Source organism: Solea senegalensis, linkage group LG11 (assembly GCF_019176455.1).
Source record: "Solea senegalensis isolate Sse05_10M linkage group LG11, IFAPA_SoseM_1, whole genome shotgun sequence".
NCBI lineage: Eukaryota > Metazoa > Chordata > Actinopteri > Pleuronectiformes > Soleidae > Solea > Solea senegalensis.
Window position 1 is genome coordinate 19608668 of NC_058031.1, and position 25587 is coordinate 19634254.

Consider the following 25587-nt stretch of genomic DNA (forward strand, 5'->3'; position numbering starts at 1 on the left):
CTTCCCATTTGCTTGATCAGCATGTCATTTACTGTATGTACTTGGCACCGTTCTCGCCCACGTGTTTGTTTTCCAGTCTGAATGTCGTGCAGTGACAAAAGAGCAAGGCGAGCACAGGAAAAGTACGAAAGGGTTTATTAATCCCCCGGCACCTCTTCACTGGGAAATACTGTGTTAGTATAGCGCAAGTCATTTGTCAAAATAATATCCTGGCCAGGCCGGCCTTGACACGGTGGAATCCCCGAGCCTACATGTGCTGTACTTGTCTGTCTCCATGAAGCATCCTGTTTATGCTGCCTACTGAGCTGTCTCTGTAAACAAGACTTTAAGCCACAGTTCATTTACTAATGATATACAGTAGAGTATAAACTAGTCTGGAATCAACAATATCATGATGTAAAAATGTGTGATTCATATAGAGCACCTCTACAAATAGTCTATGATGTTATACATACATATACATAAGACGCTCTGTGGGAGAAGAATAGGATTCTTCTCCTTTTACATGCTTGACCTTTTAGCATGCCTGGACTTGTAATCAGAGAAAAAAAAACCGCACAGTTTGTCTCTGAAAGCCATGAGTGCAGAAAAGCAGTGATATAGAACAGATAAGATGAGGTGAACTCCTGCTGTACCTGGTACTAAATTCATTTTGTATTTGTTCACCTGTGCTAGTTGTCTTTGGCAAACAAGTGGTTACATTTCTGGTGGTACAAGAGGCTCACGTTTGCCATCGAAGGCACGATTATTATTTGACATAAATGTGTGGGTTCTTACACTGTCACACTAAATCTACACTTTTGTTTCAAGCTGCAACAATGAGTCAGTTATCGCTTTTCTAGCTAAAGTGTTGATCATAAAATGAGTTGCAGTTTCCCAGTTTTGAGGACTTGGTGCTTTCATTTTTAATATTAATACTTTTTGGATCTGGAATACTGGTTGGTCAAATCAATTATTAGGAAGATGGGTGGGTCTTCTTGTGGTGAGCTTTTTTTTATATTCAAGCTCTAGTGTGTAACTTTGGAATATACACAAATGTCGCTTACATTTTAAACCATTGTGATTAAGCCTATCAGCTCCAAACTACTCACACTGTGTTCCTCTATATAGCAGTGTTTTGTGTCTGTGGAGACACAGAGTGTTGGAGGGCAAATTTTAGGTTAATGAATTATCCCTGGTTCTGTGAAACATTTTGAAAAGAAAACGGTTGTAATATGGACGTGGTGTTGTTCTTTCACTTTCTTCTGCATGAAGTCACACACTGGAGCTTTAAAGTCAGGGAAAACAAATCACGTTATTTTTGTAGCGACCCTGTTTATTTTCAACACATCCATACTTGCATATGAATCACTGAGCCATTGTTATTTTTGGCATGTTCTCCGTGTGTGTGGGTTTTCTCCGGGTTCTCTGGTTTCCTCCCACATGTCCAAAAACATGCAGAGGTTAATTGAACACTGTAAGCTGCCCTCAGGTGTTAGTGTGTGAGTGACGGATTGATCATCTCTATTTGTTGGCCCTGTGATTTACTGGCGACCTGTGCAGCGTGTACCCCACGCCCTAAGTCAGCTGGGATTGGCACCAGCAGCCCTGCGACCTTCATGTGGAGGATAAAGTGCTCGACGATGAATGAATTAATGAAGTCCAGTGTGTGCAAAAAAAATCATCTTCATCTTCTCCTCGCTGTTCTAAAAACTGTTTAAATGACATGTGTCCTGCCTTCATGAAGAGAAGCGGTTTATTACGCACTGCCTACAGTAGCTTTCTGAGAATTTAGGGGCCTTTTATCGAGCTGATTAAAAAGGCAGAGATGCCAAACTGGAAATTGATTGTATTTGATTGACCTGTTATTGTACTGATTTGAGTTCTGTGAGTCTTGACTCTCTTGCCTTTGCCTTGGTTCTCTCTCAATCTCTGTTTTGCTGCAGACTCTGCTCTGACCTTCAATTTCTGTAATTGTCATCTGGACAGACATGCTTATTTTCTTTTTATAGGCTGGATGTTGTTTTTTGCTTCCTTTTTCTTTCTTTTTTTAAAAAAAGTTGCGGTACTTTTTGTTGGTAAAACTAAAACGTCTAAAAATTAAATCCTTTGAAAAAGAAAGTCCAGTATGTAGGAATTAGTGACATCTAATGGTGAGACTGGACCCCTGCACTCATTTAGTGGGCAGATCATGGTCAAGAAGAAAGGAAATTAACTAGGAACCCAATGGTTGCTGGTTCTAATCCCAGGACAGATCAAAGGCTGGGGTGCCCCTGAGCAAGGCACCCAATCCCCATTGCTTACTGTGTGTGTACAGTGCGTGTGTGTGTGTGTGTGTGTTCACTACTGGTGTGTAATAAGGATGGGTTAAATGTAGAGGTGAAATTTATGATCAATAATTTGTGTGTGTGCAAGAATAACTCATTCTGATTCTCCCTCCTCCCTCCCAAGCATGTCAGGGAACTACGGTGGCCTTCACATACCAGAAAGGATGATCGGACCACAGAATGCACACTCTTGTTCTTAGTACAATTTTTATTTTGAATCAATAATACACTGTTTATGTGGGTATAGATCCTTCTAAGTGTTACACAGCTGACCTTTATGATATGAACGCTTTCTAGTAAGTATAATACTTACATTCACCATCTTAGTTGACAGGAACTGACTCACTCTTATTTGAAAATGACTGAGAAGTACAAAGAAGTTGTGTTCGTTTGCCAGATATTTCATCATATAAAACCCACAAAGTCAGTCATAGTCATCCTTCAGGAAACATGAAATCATTGACATGGTTCAGTTTGGGCAGAGTGGCATTACATTACCATCTCACCTCTAGCTACTGCATGTGGCCCATGAACCTGGGAGTAGTAGTTGTATTAAAGAAGCTCTCTCTGTTGACAGTTTTAAGTATACATTGCTGTCTCACAGCAAATATGTCTTTCGACACCAGAAGCTTTAGCAAATTTTCCATAAAACAAAGACAAACTCTTTAACCCAACCAGTGGCCTCCATGTCTCACCCATCAGCCATCGATCTCCCTCCGGCTAAAACTCTCGTACTTAAGCTATGTCATACACGCTGCCATGATGTGTGTGTGTGTGTGTGCTCAGTCTTTCAATGGATTACTCATTGGAAAACAGACAGGCAGACAGGCAGAGCTCAAGCCAGACAAGTTCAAACACAACCCCCTCCATCTCCCCCGTATCGTATCGCTAACATACACAATGTCAGACTTCTCTTTTCTGTTACACTGACACTCGACAGGAGGGGGAGCTGAGCGAAACCCAGACAGAGTGGACTGTGTGACCTGTGGGGCACCTGTGGAGGGTGTGTTATGTGCACAGGAAGTGGGAGACAGATAAGAGTTAAAGACTGATACTTTGAGCGTGTGCAAAACGTGCCTGGAAGTGAAAGGCACGGGTTTAATTGGAGGTGCAGCGGATGTGGCTGACAGCTGAGTGTGTTAATAGGCAGGATGGGCCAGATGACGAGGGTGTCATCCTTCTGTCATTAAAGGATGGTGGGTTGTCCATCACACCTGGTGCTGCGCCCGAGTAAAAGCTTGCCTTTACCGACCTTCGTGTTGTTCCTGGCCTCATGTGTGTGTGCAACACAAAATATGAAATATGCGGAGTCTGATTGGAGCAGGAAGGAGAGACAGTGGCTTTGGCACAATTACTGTATAAGCCTTTGTATACATGTTCTTTTAGTTTGTGCACTCCTTTAAGCAAGCAGACACAAGAGAGGGGGTGATTTGCCTCAGTTATAGCTTTGATAGTTTGCCAAGTTCTCCACAGCTAAACCTGTCCTGACAGATTCCACTGCGGATGCGCTTGAAATTACAAGACATCCCTGCTTTTTCAACCTTCACGCATACCATGAAAATGACTTCAACTTAACTTTCTGTGTGCGTGTGTGCGTCAGTTTGTGCACTGTGTGCAGTTTACCAACCGCACTGTATACGTATATGCGTGTACACTCCTGATAGTGTACGTGTGTGTGCTTGTGTCTGTGTGTTTGTACAGTACACAGGAGTGTTACTAAGGGTGGAAGGCAGCTGGGACTGCTGGAGTGGGAGTGTGTGAGGAGAGGAGCAGTGAGAGGGTGAGGAGGAAACACAATGGGAGGAGAGAATGGAGAATCCAGCTGCTGTCTGCCCAGGCCAAAACACTTTGGAGAAGCAGCTGAGAGGAAGATGGGGAAAAGGCCATTGATAGGACAGCGATAATAAGAACAGTTGGAGAGAGAGAGGGGATTGAAGAAAGAATGGAAAGAAAATAAAGAATGAGTGGAAATGGAAATATCAGCAGAAGACACCAGGCAGGAAACAGAAGAGAAATTATTACACTTGAGAGTGAAAAACGCCTGTTACATCCAGCCAACTGTAGCCTACCACCCTCCTTCCCACAGTAGAGATCTCTGACATCGATGAGTCACCGCCACTGACCTTTCTCATGTGGTTTCTGAATGAGTGGGACTTCAGTAGTTCTCGGTTTATAAAACCAGTGTTAGAGTGTGTAGTTCTGGATGGAAGTCCTTCATTTCATGCAGTACAAGAGAGCACTTGGGGGCACACTGAGGCTGTGAATGGAATTTCCATTTTATTTCCCCGAACTATACTGAACAAAGCCAAATGCTGTGCTCTCCGTTTCTCTATTAAGTTTTTCTGTGGGACTTCTGGCTCATTCGGGGTAAGGTTTCTCATGTGCTGCAGGAGTCAGAGCCTTTCCAGTTTAAATGAGCTTCATCGTAAATCAAAGGACTCATTAGATCATGTGGTAGATGATATAATATCTTTGAACCTGCACTGTCAGTCAGCCAGCTTATCCAACCCTGATCAGTTTGTATACAACCAGAAGATGAGTATTATCTCCAATCTGTGAATTCCAATCTTTGACACAATAAGACCATTGTCTGGACAGACTTCTGCAAGGGAGCTGAGCCAACTATAGAGAACCTCCATCACCACCAGAGGCAGCCTGTGACATTTTACTGTGGAAACTCACAGAGGGTGTTGGCCTCGCCAGTGTAGAGGCTTAATGATTGGTGATTATTGCAAAACAGATGTACAGCTCTGTCGTGCGAGGTGTTCTAGCTGTGCATAGTTTTACTTCAAGACAGTGCACAGGCACTGTCCAAACTTAAATATACAATCAGATTTATTTTGTGAAAATATGGCCTGCCCCCAAACTGCAAGGTTGCTTGTGTTTAATGTAACTTGTCATATTTGTTTAGGAAAGGCAAAGATTGAGTGTCCTCCCTCAACGTGGTTAGACCTTGAGGTTCTTGGAACACAGAGCTATCAACTGTTTCATTTACAGGCAGCAACTCTCTGGATTTTTTTGTCTCAATTTGCGAAAGGAAACAAAGTGGTTCAGAAATGTCTCTGTAGATACTATTTAAAAGACTAGACCCATCTTGAACATACACAGGATACTGATCATGGGAGTCAGGAAAGTACCGCCGACGCAGGACAGGAGGTGTCATCGCCGGTCAGGAAGGCAGTGGGCACTTGGCTATTTTCTCCTCATCCCAGTGATGGGAAATCCCTCTGACTTCCCTGACTGTATTTTTAGTTTAATGGTATTTATTTATCGGCTGTGTCTAAACCTTGTACATGGGAGGCAATGAGTGTTCTTGGCTCTGAGTTAGAGTCACTTCCCTACTGCTTAAAGGGTCCAAAATGTAAATTTGACTAAATATTTTGTCTGTGTTTCCCTCTTATCCAACATCCCTTTGACTTATCTTGCTTTTCTATTATGTTTATATCTGCATCATCTGTGTTCCCGTCCCTGTCTGCCTCTCTGTCTTTTATATCTTTTACACGGCTTTATGATGCAGTTTCCTTTCCAGAGAGAGAGAGAAAGAGAGTGACGATGTTTTTGCTTTTCTTTCTCACATCTGCACAAAAACCATGGTTTGCATAAACCAAACCTCAAGTACCGTAGACTGGCAGAAAAATAGTGGCACTGGCAATTATAGTTCTGTGGAATTCAACCACTGACAGTGGCATTCCAATACGAAGCCAAAAACTCTGCAGACAAGATTTTAATGGGTAATTACACCTAGGCTGCTATTATGGGCCGAAGTTACAAGACCCTGTTTATCAGGCAGCAGCTCCGGCTGCTCCAAGAGGGTTTCGGCCCTGAAAGACTGAGCTGATTTTTTTTCCCTTTTTGCCATTTAATCACACCCTCAATTCCGTGATCAACAGAATGTCATCTCTTCCATTGCCTCACTAACATCTCACTGTTTTCTCCTCTGCTCCCACACCCTCTGCCGCTGCTGCCTTACCCAGCGAAGACTCAAAGGTCAAGTTGACTGTGCTGTTGCACTTTTTATCCTCCAAAAGGGGTCTTCTTGCTGTCTATATGATGGTATGTGAAAAGGAGCAAGAACAAATCGCAGCTCAGGTTGCATAATCTGACATACTGATTGAGAAAGTGGGGACAGGGTGCTGACACGAGGCTGCGTTGGGGTGGGAACAGCTGGCAATGCTTGTGGATTGCAGCGCAGCGTCAAACTCTGACATGAGCTGCAGCCCATGTGCCTGACACAAGTCAGTCAACAGTCAACGCACAATGTATGCATCGCTCGACACATTGATGTACACAAAGAAATGCTCGGACGTGAGTGTGCATGCTCATTCAAACGATACAGAACGCTCTGTGCACATGCATGCACAGCTATTTACTTACTTTGTCTCTCACACACACAAACACACACATATTCTTGGACAACACTCTTAGTTAGGATATCATAGACACAATGCATTCCTTGAAACCAAGTTTTAACCCTGAAAAAGCCCCTTAAAGTTGTGAGGAACAGCCAAAATGTCCTTACATTCCCCACATGTCATGGAGCTATACATACACACACACACATAGGTTTGTATAGTGATTCTTCTCAGGACACTGCATTGAATTCCCTTAATTTGAACAGCTTAAACAAAGGGTAATTCGTAACCTTAAACCAGATAAGGCCTAACCCCAATCTTGATCTAACCACAATTCAAATCTTAGGACTCTATAGGACTTCTGGTCCTGAATAAAAAAAAAGGTCCTAAAGAAGTATACACACACACACCAGTGCCAAGATGTTCCAGGTGGGAGTAAACTGTACATATATACTGTGTGTATCATCTGACTTACAGCTCGCTGCTGAGTGGACTGTAAAAAAAGCACGAGAAGAGAACTCCCATCTGTAGTGATATCCAAAGTGTGTATATAACTTCTGCACGGTGCCACCGTCCATGGGCTGCAAATGTACACGTGAACTGGTTCATGAGAACAGGTACACAAAGCCCACAGGCAAACTGAAGCTGTAAACATGTAACTTAATGGTGCGTGTCTGTTGTGCAATGGCAGCAGTGTAAATGGGTTATGCCCCCCCCCCGACATTCGGAGTTCAACTTCAGCAACAAAGCATTAAATATATGACATAAATATTCACAGCTGTCATAGGTTTTTAACACCTATATTCAGAGTGACTCACTGTGAAGTGCTTTAGTTTTATTTGTTAGTTATTAGGTCAGAAAGGGCTATCATAGTACTTTAAAATCAGCGACTTCACTGTAGTGCTGTAGTGTTTAGTTACTAGGTGTGTATTATTGTGAAGGGTGTGTTTATTGTCAGTGGGTCAGCGGGAACAATAGAACTATTTGGACATGATGTGTCATGAAGGAATCCAGACCTTTTTTGTTTGGTCCCACTTCAATTCCTACATCCTCTTCTACCCAGTTATTCCCTCCTACACAGGCTCCTTCTTTGTCTCTCTTTGTTTTTCTCTCTCTCTCTCTCTCTCACACACATGCACACACTTCCGCACAGAACTGTCCTCTCACTTCACTTTCTCTGTAAATCTTTGTTTTTGCTGAGTTGTTGACCAAACTCTCAAAAGCTGCTGCCCTCTTTCTGTTCTAAGGCTGTTTGCTGTATAATTTCAGAGATGCAGTCCCAGCGGTTTGAATGCTGAAAGTATTTGTGGTGTCTGCTGGTGACCCAGAGGTTTTGTTAATCTCTTGGATCGCTGAAATTGTTGGTTGACTTTGCCATGATAAATGTAGAGAATAAATCAAGGGTAAAGGTAAAGGGTACAGCGTCTGAGGACAAACTCAGAGTTCACAAAATATGTCATGAACACAAAGGAATTTGTGAACATTAATTTATGCTTGTTTACTCTATACTCTAGTCTAATACTTTATACTTTGTACAGATGTACAGAGAGTTTTTTATGTGTTTCCCAGTCATTTCCCTGGTGAAACTATAAGTTAAAGGCTCAACTCTAATTATGGCTCGGATTCAAGGAGTTGACGCCTTGATGGTGAACACAGCCCTATTTACTATTCTGAGTAACTGGGGAGACTGAAAAGAGAAGGAGGGGAGTGTGGTACACAAGACAAATAAGATGTGCCATGTCAAGCAGAAGAAGCCAGAGGGAAGTTACAGCACCCAGGCTTTTCAAAATAAAACAACATATAGGAATTTGTTTTGCTCTGTGGCTGATTTGTAAACACAACCATGTTCTTGGGCGCACACTTTCAAGATACTTCACTTTAAATTCAAACATGTCTTTTCAGAGCCTCACAACTACCTTAAAATACCTCAATATTTTTCACTTTGGAATGTGAGCCTTTTTGACAAAGGGTTGTTAACGTGATCCCACAAAATATCCTTTTTTTGTATCATTAGATTAGATTTTGTGAGCACAAAATCCATCATTTAGATTTTGGCCATATTCTCTTCAATGGTGCCAACCATTATTACAGGTTTGGAACCACTGAATCATTCACGGTGGCATGCACACATTTTGGGGGTCAGGTGCTCAAGTGGCACCAACCTTATAATTAATAACGTCCAGAGTGGCAAATCCCTTCCTCACTTACATATTTTTGGAGGATAATCCCTCCTTCTCCCCTTTGTCTTCATAACCAGTGAGCATTGTTTCTGTAGCTCTCACTAAACAAGATGAATTTCTGCCATATGTGATATAATAGTCTGACGATACATCATCACCATTATCCTTAATGGTAGAACAGTACAGTATAATGTTCATTTTGGTAAGACTATGTGGCAACAGAGTTGAAGCATTAAAACAGGAAACTCCCTATAATGTTATGACCCAGCTTCAATACCTTATCCCATAGGTCCTTTTTTTTAAAAAAAGTCTCAGTGATACTTAAGGTAAATACAAAATAACTGCATGTATTGCAATGTAGATCTAACATAAAATGTCAGAAGAAAATAGCCTACTATTATTATTCAGCTCAAGTAGTCTAATGTCTGATTTAGCATCATCAAACTACTTTGGGCAGACTACATAAATGCAGGTGTAGAAATTCCAAATCAAATGTGATTTTCAGGCATTATTACACATGCTTCATTTGGCATTCATGCTATGGGCCCCATTTAAAATACATAAAGAAAAAAAAATGTTTAAAACGTCTTTCAATTAAGGCACTAGTTGGCCAGAGGATGATGGTGCAGGTGCTTGGTGCTTGCACCTCGGTTTAATCTGTGCACATCTATAGATATACGGTATCACAATATATATATATATATATTTTAAGTGTTTGTTGACATTTAAAATCACAATGACCTGTTCCTTTTTCAATGTGACCCTACTATAAAGTTTTATGATTTTGATGTAAAAGTATCCTAAAAGTATTTACCATATGTATATGCATATAAATATGAATGCATATATATGACACAGCTGAGCTGGACGTCACTACATCTCAATCTTGACAAGTGCGCCCAAATACTTAGCACCGGCCCTTTACTGGACTTTTATTTTGAAGGTTTCCAGGCGCACTTGTGTTTCTCGCGAGCATGACGCACGTTCTCGGGGCGCGAGCAGAGCGCACTTGTGTGTAGACGAGGATCGTCCACACTTTGCACGCTGACTGAAGTTTTGGTTCAAGTTTAACTTCCAGAGTCTCCACTTTCCGGCTGCTTGATCATGTTCAGCGAAGAGAAAAGGGAAGACGTGAAATAAATCATAATAAAAAAAGTCGGACTGGATGTGACTCACACAAACTATGCTCCTGAATGTGACTCCTGAGTGATAAACCGTGCGCTCCTCCGGGCTGTGGTGGATGTAGGGTTGAGTCGGAAACCCACAACATTTGTGCAACACTTTCTTTCGGAGGATCTAATTCATAATCGTTGTGATGGAGAGTCACATGCTGCTGACATGGACCCTGATGTGTTTGCTCCTGCGGCCAGTGGCGACCCAGAACCCCGCACCTGAAGGAGGTGAGCAGCTGCCTCAGATGGAGAAAGGAAGGCACTATTTATACCATGAAGACCCAAATTGATTTTTGCACTTTTATACACATAGAATCAATAACAAAACAAGAAAAGTAGTTATTTCAAAATAAAGTAAAAGCTGAAATGTCCCCATCGACTTTCTGTCATGGTCTGAACAGAAAGCTGTAGAGGAGGTAATTCATAAGAACATAATTTTGAAAAGTACATAAAATGATCCAGTGAGTAAAAAAGGGAACTTAATTAATAATGTACAACACTATGAAAAACAAAAGAAAGTATGTATGTTTTTTTTGTTTTTTTGTTTTTTTTTCAAACTATTGGACACAGAGTATAAAATCAACATAATCAACATAAAATCATTTTAAAGCCATTGGTGACGTGTTATTCATTAGGAATGATGCTGCTGCTGCTGCAGTAAAGGTACATGCTGGAGGGCCTGTCTGGGCTCTGGGTGGATCAGGGTGGGGTTGACATTACAGCAGTGTTCTCATAGAAATGGCATCACTCCAGGTATGGAATTGTCTGTTGATGAAACCGCACAGCCTGGGGCGGTGATTCCCAAAACCAGGGGGCCATACAGGGACCACACAGGCGTCCAAGGTTTCAGATACTGCATATAAAACACCAAAAATAAAGACAGAAGAGAAGGGCTGGCGTCTCAGACATTGTCAGCTGAGGAAATATTTTGGCCATTCACCAGTGTTTACTAAGCGCAAGACAAAGCAGTCTCTAGACCTACTGGAGAAGAAGTTATGACTGAATAGTGAATGTTTTTCCCACTCATGAATGTAATATTCTTTTGATAAAAGAATCAGAGATGATGGATCTGACCTGCTGATCTTATTCAATTATTTTCCATTGACATAGCAATACATTTATCTGCTGCTGATTCAGTTCAGACCTGAAGCAACAAATCAAGTATTATCAGACAGTTGTAATCGTGACGAGGCCTCTATACACAGCCCTGCTGAAGTGTCTGAGGAGCTAAACTTGGTGCTGTTGACACCGTCCAGTCTGCAGTTAGTGTGAGCACATCGTTATGACACAGCTAACATAGTAGTGAGTGACATGTTTTCACTGCTATTTCCAATAATAGTGACCCTGATGAAACACAACCAACTTAGATTACAGATATTTGGCTTTTTATAAGTGCATTTGCTGCAGCTGATGTCATCCTTGCTTTTAATAAAGCAGATTAACACCCATGGAAAAAGCCAATGTTGCTGCCAATCAGTATATGAAATCTATATTTATTGTACAGGCTTGATTGTGCATGTGTCAGCGTGAGACCTGTAGAGCCATGTACGTACTGTATGTGCCCAAGACCTGCACTGCTCCTGCAGGGTTTCACACGTGAGGTTCCTTACTCTTCATTTTTTCCACCATCACGTCACTCATGTGCAAAAATAGTCCACCAATAACTCACATTTATCATGTGTGTGATAACTCCAGCCTCCAGGCGACAGTTTTTACCTCTGTAGGAACAAGTGAAGGGGTTATCATCAGACGTCAACCTGCGGTAGATAGAGCCTCCACACAGGTGGAGGAAGGAGGCGGCGGGAACAAAGCAGCCCCTTTACTCCAAAGTCCAAACAACAAAAGCGATGTGAGGAATTTCTAAAGCTGATGGAGGGAAAGGGAGTGAGTGAGGGTGCACATCAGCCTGTGTGTGTGTGTGTATAGGCACACACCTCACTACCTTCTCAGCTTTCAACACCCCTGATTCCTATCAGCACCTCAGCTCAGGTGTCCAACTATCAAATATAATTAAAAAATACATAAAACTAGAGGCATCATAAAACAAATGAGGTGTGCTGTGTCAGAGCCTGTGACTTCAGTAATGCAAAGACATGAGAATGATGTCTCAGCATGAGATAAGTCAGATGTCTCTGACTTATCTCTCTTTCATTCAGATGTTTATCTCTGGCGCTGAGATTTTAACAGGAGGTGTTTATTTCCCGGATGGCTTCACAATCTTAATATTTGAAAGTAAACATTGCTCCAGGATCCAGTTTTTGTTGCTGCTGTATTCTTTCTCTCTTTCTCTGCTCAGTGCATGGCCATCCAACATTCCTCTTTGTCTCTCACATGGAACTGCCAGTAACCCCATCTCATCATCACCATCATCTATTAACGCCTTTTACTTTCTCATGGCCAGCCTCTTTTCTTCACTCCCCCAGCAGCTTCTGTTTCCCCTCCTTCCAGTCCCCCACTCTGTACCTTATCCTTTAATTTGATTTCTGGTATGAAATATGGAACATTTGGGTGGAGCTGGGAAATAGCCACTGTGGCTCAGTCTGTGTTTAACTTTTATCATCCTCCTCCTCTGATGTTGTACTTCCTCAGTTTGTTTTCATTTCTTCTTATCTTCACTTTAATGACTTACCTTCTGACAAACTGCTTCTTTCATGTCGAAAACGTACCCTTGTGAAAGTCATGTGACTGCGAGACTGTGCAGTTCAAAGAGAGTGGATGAAAAAAAAATGGAGGGAAATTCCAAATGTGTGTGAAGGTGCAGCTTGAGAGGAGGCGTGTGGAAAGTTATGGGAACACTAGAGGAGTGTTGGTTCTCACATTAGCATCAAAAAGCAACATATGCTGCATTTAACTGTTTAATGTGAATGTTCATGAAAGATCTGTATCTTTTCTCCACAGTGCTGAACTGCTGCGAGGGTGATGTCCTCTTCCTGGTGGATTCCTCTGGGAGTGTGTCTTCCTACGAGCACTCCCGCATGCTCCACTTCCTGTCTGAGCTCCTCCTCCCTTTCTCACTGGGGGAGGACCAGGTGAGGGTGGGACTTCTGCAGGTGGGCACTCAACCACGCCTTGAGTTTGGCTTTGACACCTTTGGCACCCAACGTGGCCTCCAGGATGCTTTGAAGAACATCAAACCCCTCAGAGGAGATACTAACACTGTGGAGGCTCTGAGAATGGCGAAGGAGTCGGTGCTGAGACCCGGAACAGTGGACGGAGCCAGAGTAGGACTCCCACGAGTGCTGGTGTGGATGACAGATGGGGTAAAACCAGGGGATGTGGTTGGACCAATGGCTAGTCTGCAGGAGGAGGGTGTGGCTGTGCTGGTGGTCTCCACTGGGCACGGCAACTACCAGGTGTTGAGACAGGTGGTGAGTCCACCTGTGGAAAATCACCTTTACTTTGTGGACATTGATGATATGAGTATCATCACAGAGGACCTGCGGGATGCCATCATTGGTGAGTATTGTTGGAGTATATTTTAGATGTTTTTGGGCATTTTGTCTTTATTTAGTGGGACAGCATAGCATAAAAGGGGGGAGCGATCGGGAGTAAGCAAAAGTGTGAAATCAAACCCATGTCGCTGCATGGGGCCATGGGTCACCAGCTCTACCCACTAAGCTGTCCAGCATCCTTCGTTTTTGAGGTGTCATGTATGTATGATCATGTTTGATGCTGTAGACAAAAAGTGAATAGTGTTTGTCTGCAGCCATAGACATAGATGTATATAAAATGTGGACATAGTCCTCAAAATCCCACTTTGAAGCTGTGAGACAGAGAAAGTGCAGCCAGATTTCCACTCCATCAACAAATTCCAGTGTTTTGGGGTGGAGTTTTTGGGAGACTCTTCGGCATAAGTAATATATTTTTTAATTATAATAAGGAGAAAATGATGAATTCCTCATCATTGGACAGAATTACAAAATATTATGTGGTTTCAATACTGGATTTCTTTCAAAGCAGAACATTTTCCATTAATCACCATTGTAGTTGGATGGTGCAGAAAAACCAAAAGTGTGTGTTTCCCGCAGGTTTTCGTGGCCTTGACAAACTCCCTCCATTCCTACAGCTAATTACTGTAGTTGCCTTCCTTCTCGTACATACTGCAGATGCATTACATGTCTCTGTGCTGCTCCCTGATTCCACACATGCTCCTGAAGACAGTGAGGCTGGAACTAGGTAACTGGGAGTGTCTTTCTGTGTGTGTGTGTGTGTGTGTGTGTGTGTGTCTGTGTGTGTGTGTGAGAGAGAGAGAGAGTGTGTAATGAGATATGCTGATCTATTAATGGATTAATGATTCAGTTTCCTTCGCTGCATCCTCCAACACTACAGTATGCCAGACATGATACATACATCTGTGTTTATATAAATAGACCTGAGAGGTCGCCCATTTCTCTGGCCTGATTAGGTAACTGCATAACACTCACAAGGGACACCTCAGCAATTAAACAGTACATACATATACATATATATACATATATATATATACATATGAAGATTGCAAACAACACAAAAAATGCAGTAGTCCTTGTGTATAAGGAAGTGTAAGTGTATAAGGATCCTATCATTGATATTAGTGCCTCAGTGGCAGTTCTTCTTTTATTGCAGGGCCTCACTGGTTTGGCTATTTCAAGTTGTCTTATTGTATGGGTTATGGCTCCGTTTGGAAACCCAAGTCTGCCTGTCTACATGGGTGGCTGTCTGAAGCAGAGGCATTTTTTGCTGTGATGTCATCTTCCCTGTCACCATCCTTTTCTCATTTCTATGAGATCATACAATTATCATCTCTAGGCCTGACAATAAATGAATTCCTCTTCATTCCACCTCCAACAGAAATAATCCGAGCTGAGCGAATCAACGTACGCGATGTCTCCACCAACTCTGCCACACTCCAGTGGCGCCCTGTTCTGTCCGGTTTGCAGGGCTACTACGAGATCCGCTTCGGTCCAGTTGCGACGGGGGGAACAGGAAGTAGCGGAGGAAGTGGGACTGGGACCAGTCCAAGCACGGGTGGGAGTCATTACCAGAGACTTGTCCAGGCTGCTGACTCCAGCAATGCGAGACTAACAGGCCTGAAGCCTGACACCACCTACACAGCCACGCTGACCCCAGAGTCCAATGAACAAGCATTCAACACACTCTCTGTCACCTTCACAACACAGCCAGGTTGGATCACCGAATAAAATAAGATTCACAAGCACTTGTTTCACAAATTTCTCACACATCTCCTGTTAAATGATGTGTTCTTCCTTTATCCCATTCACTAGAGGTGCTGAGTCCGTCTACAGTAACCATCTCCGAGTCTGGAGAAACCAGCGTTCGGGTGAGTTGGGGTCCTCTCCAGCCAGAAGTTACAAGTTACTACATCGAATACTCGGCCCTACCCAGGGGGAAACTCCATGCCATCACAGTGGCCAGAACCCAAAACTCCACTCTACTCAGAGACCTCCAACCAGACACCACTTACCTGGTCACCGTTACTGCCCGGCATGCCTCGGGCAAGGAGAAAGCCATGTCTGTCAAAGTGTGTACTCAGGAAGGTGAGATATGTGAATAGAATGCAGTCCAACATGGTAATCGAGGATCCACTTACTGCACATTAATCCTCATCCTACACTGCAGGCTACATTTCTGCGTCTTAAATTTCAGATAATTACAGTAGGTACATTCAGGTTTGACTACTGCAAAGACTTTGAGCTGTGGAACCTTTTCCTTTGTTGCTCACTGTAAAAAAATGTTAACGGTGTTTGCCAGTTCACCTTAAAAAAAAAAAAAAAAGATGAAACATTCTCTGCTACTACAGTCAGAGATTATTATTAGTGCTGCTGATTTTACAGTTGAGAATGGCATTTGATGTCATATGTTATGCCTCAAAATTAACATGAAAATACTACGTAAAATAAACGTGGTATAATTAACAGTCTAACTATAACATGCAAATTGATGCTGTAAAAATGAAATGAAAGACAGCGAGAGATCAAGGGAGAGGGAGTGTAGAAATTAATGACAGATTGTAGTGAGAGCTCATGTGACAGATTTATGTTACGCAGTTTTTATTTTCCGCAACACCACAGATGCATCATCATTTCCAGCTGGACTCTTTTTGGAATTCTTCGATTTTCGCATGGAAACTTGCACATAAAAAAGAAAGCCTGTGATAAAAATTCGAATATATAAAGGTGCCGTTGGCAGAATATATTCCCTTCTAGCTTTTAACAGTAAACAATTCAGCAGCTGTTGCCTTCACCAGAAAAGAAATTGTAAAAAAAACCCAACTTTTTTATATTGTATTATATTTATATTGTGTGGAGTACAGATAATTATTACTGCTGATTTTGCAGTTAAATGTGTTTGATTGCATATTTTTACTGGTGTTTACTAGTTTTTAACCACTGTTTTTACCGTACATGAAAATACGATATAAAATAACAGAAGCTTCCACAGAGATGCTTCAGGTCAACGTGCATTTTCTGGCAACTGTGGCCAAAAGAGAAAAGAAGCATTTGTGTTTACCTTTAGCTTCTACACTCACATTGGTGCTTGAAGTAAAACACACTGATTATCTTCTCTGTGGTTTTCTGTTTCCAGTGACTCCTGCCCTGGAGGACCTCCAGCTGACCACAGTGGGGAGTAACTCAGTACAGGTGGACTGGAAGGGCAGCGTGCCTGGTCTGAGGGGCTACTGGGTCACCTGGGAGGGGCAGCACAGCTCTGACCCTGGCCACCGCTCCTCCTTCTATTTGCCACCTGACTCTTTGTCAACGCGCCTCACACACGTCCCCCCATCAGCCAGAGTGTGTGTGTCACCCATTTACAAGACGTCCCGTGGCGAGGGGCTGTGTTGTACGGCACAGTTTCATTCAGGTGAGTGGTAACAAAATATGCAACCATGTCTCATAATATTTCAATTTTAACAATTAATTATTTGTGGGGAAATTCTTCCTTTTTTATTTCTTATACTTGAGTTCATTGCTTGATATGAAACACAATCCATAAGGAAGTTATTCTAGCCTGGCATCAAAAGGGAGGAGGGAGGGAGGAGCAACGCCTGACCTTGTACATAAGATTAAAACTTGGGAGAGGGCTGTTTTTTTTAATTCACATTCGGAAAAATTTGTTAAAAAATATATGTATTACTTATGGGTTACTGGAGGTTTTGGTTTTAGTGTCACTATTTCTTGATGAATAACAACCAAAATGTGACTTCTAAGAGCCAAAGCAGATCTTCTCAAGAGGACTATATACATTTATTTACATTTAGTTCAGATATAACTCGGGAGATACACTGATTAAGCATTGGTAAACATGCTTATTTGCTCTGTCGATAGTTAAATGAAAAGATTTATGCCACTCTCTGACTACCTTGCATTCAGTGTAAAAATGCTGGTCCCAAAGATATGGCAACGCAAACTGTTGTTTGTACAGAGCTCCATAAGATTTAAAAATAGTGGCAATGAAATGTGCATAATGTGCACACAATCTGAGGGGTTTCAGTAGAGAGGACGATCCTGACAACTTCCTTTCTGGTACAAATATCTTGCTTACATTTTGCATACATCCTATCCAATCCAACTTTATTTATAAAGCACTTTAAAAAAACAGCTGAAACAAAGTGCTGTACAACAGAGATAAATAAGATCAAATATAAGAAATGACATCATAGGCCTAGACACCATACAATAAAACCATAAAGTACTGTAGAAAGTATTAAAACACAAATGAAAAAGTCATACAATAAAACTATACAAATATAAAAATCTCATTCTGGGTTGAAAGCCAAAGAGTAAAAATAGGTTTTAAGATGCATGCACCTGTAAACTGTAATCTTGCTGTTCGTCAATGATGAAGTCTATCAGCAGTAGTCAGTAGTCTGCTTTAATGCCTCTCGGTAATGATTGCACTGCCATGTTTTCAGTCAATTGCAATATGCACGACATCCTTTACACTGACCCTAATGCAATTATAGTATGTGTGGTGTGGCTATTGGCATATTTATCTCTAAAAAATGAAGTAAGTAATTCCAAAAATGTCAGTTTGATACTTTCCCTTGGGCTGGAGGCAGAAATCACAAATGGAGTATTCTGAAGTCCCAGGTAACTAAAACCTGTCTGAAGATTAAATTAGAAAATAGGTAATTTTGTCATTTTGCGACATACAATTGACCCTGTTTTTGTTGGACTCACTGAAAAGCTCTGTGTCTTTTGACTATGAAACCACTTTGACATTTGACCAGAGTGTCTCTCAGCTGCTGTTTTCTCCCTCTGTTCTCAGATGCATTTGCATATGGCTACCAATCATAGCACCCTTGAACTGCCAGCGCACCTTACCAAACATGGAGGGCTGATGGTGAGAAGAATGCTGACTTTCATCCATGATTCTTTTCCACGCCTCTCCCCTCTGTGGACATTATCCAGGAGAGATGGGTGGTTTGGCTTACTGAGCACTCACTCGTTGTGGAAGCCAAAGATGCGTACTTCAGCACGCTCTGGGACAATATGGCTACATGTTGACTGCTATAATCTGCAACACAAGGACTTACTTTTCCATTTATGTCATCTAATCTGGTTTACACCTGTAGTCAGTGTAATATGCTTCTGTCTAAAGATGCAAGTTTAGTATTAAGATATGTCTTTAGTCTGTTTTGTGTATACATAGCAGAACATGCTGGGAGTGTTGGAGATCTTATGTGGTTTGTTGTGAAGAAAGTCTGCTCCATATGTCTGCAATCTGCATTTCTTCCCCACCAAGTCCTGCTAATGCTCAGAGAACATCTGATTTACATTTAGAAAAAACAAAATATATATATATATATATATGTATATACATATATATACATTTCTGACTTTAATGACCTCTCTCTTTTAGTACATGCTTGAAAAGGCTGTGTGCACACTGGAGTGCAACAAGTGGACTTCAGCATATGGGTTCACAAAAGTAGAATCTTCAGGATTACTTTGAACATTCTAGAAATTCCAAACAGACCAGCCACATGCCCTGAACCGAAGGAGATGCTGCATATAATACAGATACGAGTAAGTGAAACTAGTATTGCAATGGTCTCTGGACATAGATCCATCATTCATATTTATTAAGTAAGAATCATGCAATTATGAGAATTAATAGCAAACAGTTTTTACAGACATACTGTTTACATTTTCAGACTGTTACCTTTTTTTTAAGCAAGCCTTTGCTGCCCTCTACTGAAATGATCCTCACAGGCTTGTACATCTGATCTTTCACTGTTTATCCTCTCAGAGTAAATGTGTTGTTTGTTGACCACTATTGAAACTTAACAAGAGCTTAAAATAAAGTCCTTTAATAATTTTGTCTATACACATTGCAGTATGTTTTTTTTTCTCTCTTCATCTGTTAAATATATGACAGTTTTAAGAGGAAATTATATACAACTTACTATAAATATTTATTGAACACTTAAGGTCCGTCTTTGTCATATAGACTTAAAGCATGCGTAATGGTTAATGACCTTCTTCAGGATTTAATCATCATTACTTCTCTCTCTCTCTCTTTCAGTGTTTGTTGGGTTTTCTGTTTTGACCCCACAGACCTGCTGCTTACAGTATCCAATTAACATTCTTTGTATTTTTAACACATACCACTGATTACTGGCATTAACGCTGGTTAATCTAATTGTACAGCAGGTGCAATCTGTTTTAGGGATTGTGGTGGGTTGGAGGCTCCAGCCTTGTTTGAACCAGCCAGGGGTGCTGCAGGATTTGTTCCAGAGTGGCGCGCTCCTCAGGCTCTACAGCCAAACAAACTGTGAAGAAATCCTGGCAGTCTGGGATAAGAGAGAAGATCAAAGACAGAGACAATGAGGCTGGAATCTGCATTATCTACTGTAACAGTAACTGCACTCTATTATCTTACCATGAGACAGGTCACTCCTGATATGTTTTTGTTTCTCCATGAACTTCAAAGTGTCAAAGGTAAAGACTCCATGCAGCATGTCATAAAGCAGTCCACCGAGCTGCCAGACTGTGGTGGGGCCAGCCTGGTATGTCCCATGTGTGTAAAGCTCTGGTGGGATATATGCAGGGGTTCCTGGAATATGCATGACAGAAGGAGACCGAGAGAAACAAAGGATAAGAGCAGGCCCAAGGTTCTGAAGAAAGACAACAGAGACGAACGTGTGCAACAGCAAGTGCAGAAGCCCAGTCACATACCATAGTAGTTGTGATAACTGTACTTCTTCCTCCATAAAATGAGGCTAACTCCAAAGTCGACGATTCGCACGCGGGGGTCACCAGAGATGTCTTGAAGAAGGATGTTGGGAGTTTTGAAGTCACGGTGGAAGACTTTTGCATGGTCCATCTCGATGGCTGCCTCCACCACCTGTTTCATGATGTTCTGAAACACAGACACACAAGAGTTAACTCTGAGCTAGTTGGAGCTTTTGACCAAACTCCAGTTGTCTTGTTTTCTAATTTAAAATTCTGAGCACAAAGTCAATTTAGTGGCATGCCTGGAGCTTTTGTTTGTACCGCATTAACTCCAGAGCAGCTACTAAAAGAAATGTGGGTTGATGCTATTTTCTCAGGCTTTTAACACATTACATAGATGATAGAATGTTTCTTGGATGTAAAACAAGTATATTTAAAGTTTTAGCTTTGGTTAGAACCAATTTAGAAGTCTCCACTGAAACTAATACAATTTTAAAGGTCCATCACGCAAGACTTGGTGACATCTACTGGTGAAACTGTAGACTGTATCATACCAGAAAGGATGTCACTCTGCTCTTGCCTAAAGTCTGTTAAAAGGCTTATTTTAAGACTACAAACACTAGCATTATTATTAATATTATTTTTAACACAATTATTCTCATACTTGGAGGCAGTATCTCGTATCTAATAGTAGTAATAATTGCAGTATTTTATTTTTGTCAATAAACTGTCCTAAATGTTACACCCTAGAAAGTGTCAGGATCACACAGAAAAACATGTTGCACCACCTTCAGTACCTTTGCAAAGTCCTCTTCCACTTTACCACAGTTCCTCAAGAAGTGTGACAGATCCAGCGAGGGGTTTGGTCTCTCCATCACCAGAATAATCATCGTGCCCAGATCATACCAGTCTAACAATGACACGACTGCAGATCTACCCACAAACTCTGGTTCACCTGCTGCTTTGTGCATGGCGATCACCTCAATGGGGATCATGCATTTTGTCCCATTTACATCCTAAAGTATGAAAAAATACATGCTTTTTAATCAGCATCAATAAAGTAACAAGAAAAGAGTTCGACAATGATTTCAACAGCTGGTGCTGAAACATCTGGTCCCTCACCACTGAACGCCTCCTCACATCACATTCATTGATGTATTTGATCGCCACCTACAGGACAAATCACACTTTAGTACAGGGGATGGTGACTGTGTGGTAAGTGTGTTGTGAGATTAGATACTTACAGGGAAATCATCCGATCTTCTTGTGCCAGCATAAACTGAGCCATAGCCTCCTTGTCCAATCTGGTTCAGCTGACTGTATTTGTTCAGATAGTCACCTACTCAGACAAACAGATATAATGCTATAATGAGACACAGTGGTGAAAACCCCCTGGAGGTTTTCCAAACTGGACTAATGGTATGTCGCAAACCCGCAGGAGAAGTCATGTCGTCATGAGCCGTTTCAGCCTTTTCATCACAAAACCCAAAGCCAAGGCAGGCTCACGACTGATGTGTCTGTTCATAACTGTTTGGCCTCAAAAAATCGACTCAGGGTACACGTTGTTTTCAACTATCTGGAGTCTGCTCAGATGGGATGGAAATAACTTAGATGATACAACCATCAATTATCTCCATGCCAACAAATCATTATCTATCCGTTGGTTTGTTACTCCCCATAAAAACACAATGTTGTACAGTACATTTAAGCTTTAGTTTTGAGTCAATATTTTCATCAAATTCTCGGGGAGAGGCCACATATTCCGAAATTTGACAAAATGTTGGAATGGGTTTGTAACAGCAACATCACGTCCAGAGAAAGTTAGTGAGTGCTGATTCAATTTCAAAGCGTGACCATACAGTCATTTCAAGTTGGGAGGTGTGGTTCTTTTACTCTTATCATCTTACCCAATTTGGTATGGCCTCTGAGGGAGGTGCTCTTGTTGTCCTGTGTGACAGCTGAGTGGGCACTGGAGCTCTGTTGTTTGCTGGGTGCCCCTCTGTCAGAGGAAGAGGCCTTCAACACTTGTTTCCTTTTGCTTTCAACCCTCTGCCTTTTTCTGGGTGCCTCTCTTTGAGTGGGGGCCTTCCTCTTAGTGGCCTTCACCACTGGCACCGCAGCGGGTTTGATGTCATCCAACCCATCTGCTATTCCAGGAGACTCCAGGTTTCTGCTCTCCTCTTCTGTGGGTGTCACCCTCACACATCCATCCCCAGAGTTGATGGCATTGCTGGTACGGTCATTCCTCTCTACAAAACACAAACTCAGTGAACATCACCTTGACTGAATGCAATGACTTTTGAATCTAATCAGAAGATAGGAAGTCCATATTGGGTTTTGTCAAACATGAAGTCACTTCTATTTAGTTCAAATTAGGAAAAAAGTACATTTATGGTAAGGAATCTCTACATCATCTATGGGGATTAATGAGAGATTAATTAGAAAACCCCGACACTGCCCAGTTCCTCATTATCTCCATCATTTTTTTTCACTTTTTTACTTTTTTACAGATCAAAGGCAGCAGACACTGCTGCTGGAATCAGAACCAATAAATTGAAACATTTTGCTGAACTGAGGTCTTTTGAAAATCTCGGGAGTCACTCTTGAAAACACGTTCCATTGTGGCGGGTTTGCTTCGAAAACATCAAGTCCAGACAAGGTAATTTAGTGCTGATTCAGTCCCTGTTTTAATGCCCAACCATACAATAACTTCTCTTATTGTTTCCATTCAATCAAAAACATAAACATTACCACCTTACCTGATCTGGTATGGCTCTGCTGTTTGCTGGGTGCTCCTTTATCAGTGGAGGTGGACTTCAACACTTGTTTTCTTTTGCTTTCAACCCTCTGCCTTTTTCTGGGTGCTGCTCTTTCAGTGGAGGCCTTCTTCTTTGAGGCCTTCGCCACTGGCACCTCAGAGGATTTGACATCACCCGAATCAGCTATTATTCCCGGAGACTCCAGGTCTGTGCCCTCCTTTTCTGTGGGTGCCACTCTTTCATATTCCTCCTCCAAGCTGTTGGCATTGGTGGTGCTGCCGCTGCTCTCTACAAAAGACAAACTCAGTGAACATCATCTTGACTGAAAGACTTGAATCCAATCGGCAGATAGGAAGTACATATCGGATTGTGTAAAAATATGAAGTCATCTAAAGAAGGTGACTTTAATTTTGTTTAAATTAGGGAACATTTATTGTACAGAGACTCACAAGTTGACAAACTCTTCCATGGATTTCAAACATTTGGTTTGTCAAAGATATCTATGCTCATGAACAACTTTTTTGAATTATTGCATTTTTTTTATATTTAACCTTCTCTGCCATTTCCCCCCCTAAATTTTAAATTAATGGAGAAACCGTCTCCACTTGCCTTTGACTTATCGTAAGTTACCATGGGAATCATGAAGTTAAAAAGCAGCAGTGTGAATACCACAGATCAAAGGCAGCTTTTTCTGCCCACTGGAAATGCAAATTTTCTTATTTGAAAGTATTAGTTTTATCTTAATAAAGCATAAAGTTAAATGCTGGTATTTTGACATAAGATAGTCAGGTTGAACTAAAATAAACTTATTTAAATTTTAATGTAAATGTATAAAACAATGACAAGGATAATGTGCTGGCTAATAATGGAAATATTCAATACTCTAAGTCACCTTTTTGAAGGAAAAACACACACTAAATCACAGTGAAATGATTTTTACATGAAGCCTTTTGCAGTGCATGAAATTTAGCTGATGTTCAGTATAGGACTTCACTCTCACCTGGATCATTCTCAGAGTCCAGATTACTCATGTTTTAAGTGGTGCTCTGTATATCTGGGCAATGTGTGAGTTTAAGTGATCTGCTGTCGCCGTTGCACTTGGTATTTTACGGTAGTTGCCATCTGTAATGTTAGATTGCTGCCTTTTTCATCATCTGTCCTTTGATTTCCAAGAAAACAACATACAAGAGAATGTCCTTCTAAATTTATGACACCACATGACAATATGACACATGACAAATACAGCCTGGAATTCACTTTAGCTTTAGTTTGTGTGGAAGTGATTACTCTCAATGTATTTACTTACTTTATTTACTTTACTACAGTGTATTGAGTTTTTACTTATAAGCATCCTTTTATGTTGAGTCCTATTAGCATTACTGCAGGAGACCAATGTTTTGCTTAATACACAGAGCAATACACAGCAATAAACAATACACACAGCTATATGCTTATGTAGTACAGAGCAATAAAATTAAGTGTTCATATATGTTTTGATTTAATGAGATGATGTTAAGACTACGTCAAATGTGTAAAAGTGTAGAAGGTGTAGAAAGATTTTTTTTTTTTTCTGAAAATGTAATTTACAGTAACATGCATGCAATATAGTTTTTACTGATATAACCTGGTATGGAGCAAAACTCTGTGTAAGTACCACGAGAATGACTACAAAGAAAAAAACGAGTGCAGAGTCACTCACAAACGGTAACAAATGAAACATTTATTACCAAATAATATAAATTTATAAGATACTGAGGCACACAGTTGTTCTTCTAATTGAATGTGCACAGATGAACTATCAGTGAGACAAATGAGTAATCAGGCTGCTAACTGCAACTCCTTGGGCAAACTATCTGATGCTGATTTTTAATGCATTCCTTACAAAGGCTGATTTTGATCATGTTTTAGAGACATACTGTATAAAGAGAGTTTTCTAAAGTTTCTGAATAAGAATGAAAAGGTTGTGTTCAGCACATTGATATCTACTAGAGTTCTGGAAAGCAGATATTTGAAAGTAAATTTTTAGAGAAATTTCAAATTAAGTCCCATATTTGCACTTTTTAATTCAATCAACTTTGAGATGTAACAAAAATGTCCATAGGTTCTGACCTGGACTGACTAGGTTGTGTTCAGGACATCTATGACTACTACCATACTGTAAATCAGACATTTTTACTGTACAGTTTTAGAGACATTTTGTGGCACACAACTAAAGTCACAAGACAAACAATAAAGTGCCCTCTAGAGTGATAAACACACGAGGAAGTGCCCTACTGTCTGCCATTCATATACACAGGTGTTTGAAAATGTGGGAAATTATACTAGTGGCACCTGCCCCACTGGTATGCAATAGGTGTCCCTTTCATTTTTGCCCCTGCCCTTCCAAATGTCTGTGCACACTACTGGTGTTCAGAGATTTGCAAAACTATGATTTAGATGTTATTTGAGTTCAGACCAATATCATTGTGCTTAGAGTTTATCAGTTTGTAGTCATGTCACATGCTGTTTGAATCTGTTGGGCAGTGTAAACAGTTGTTTGAAAGGGCAGTAGCAGTGGGAACAATGGAAATGAAAACATATTAATCAAAGTATTTTGGATAGATTCCCAACAATAACAACAACATAAAAACACGACAGACA

The 25587-nt window shown here is 41.1% G+C and overlaps 2 protein-coding genes across 2 annotated transcripts; one reads left to right on the forward strand and one right to left on the reverse strand.

Moving 5' to 3' along the window:
• The first annotated feature begins 9828 nt into the window (after positions 1–9828).
• Positions 9829–19340, forward strand: vwa1 (von Willebrand factor A domain containing 1). Its single transcript, XM_044039142.1, has 6 exons — positions 9829–10238; positions 12909–13466; positions 14841–15173; positions 15275–15547; positions 16596–16871; positions 18279–19340. The coding sequence occupies exons 1-6, from the start codon at positions 10154–10156 to the stop codon at positions 18305–18307; spliced, it is 1554 nt and encodes a 517-aa protein (XP_043895077.1). The 5' UTR covers positions 9829–10153; the 3' UTR covers positions 18308–19340.
• Positions 19341–19593: 253 nt separating this feature from the next.
• On the reverse strand, positions 19594–23978 carry LOC122776855 (serine/threonine-protein kinase pim-2-like). The gene is made up of 9 exons (XM_044037604.1): positions 23948–23978; positions 22948–23235; positions 22096–22437; positions 21433–21527; positions 21311–21358; positions 20986–21204; positions 20192–20375; positions 19896–20069; positions 19594–19806 (listed from the first exon to the last, which is right to left on the reverse strand). The coding sequence occupies exons 1-9, from the start codon at positions 23976–23978 to the stop codon at positions 19679–19681; spliced, it is 1509 nt and encodes a 502-aa protein (XP_043893539.1). The 3' UTR covers positions 19594–19678.
• Positions 23979–25587: the final 1609 nt, after the last annotated feature.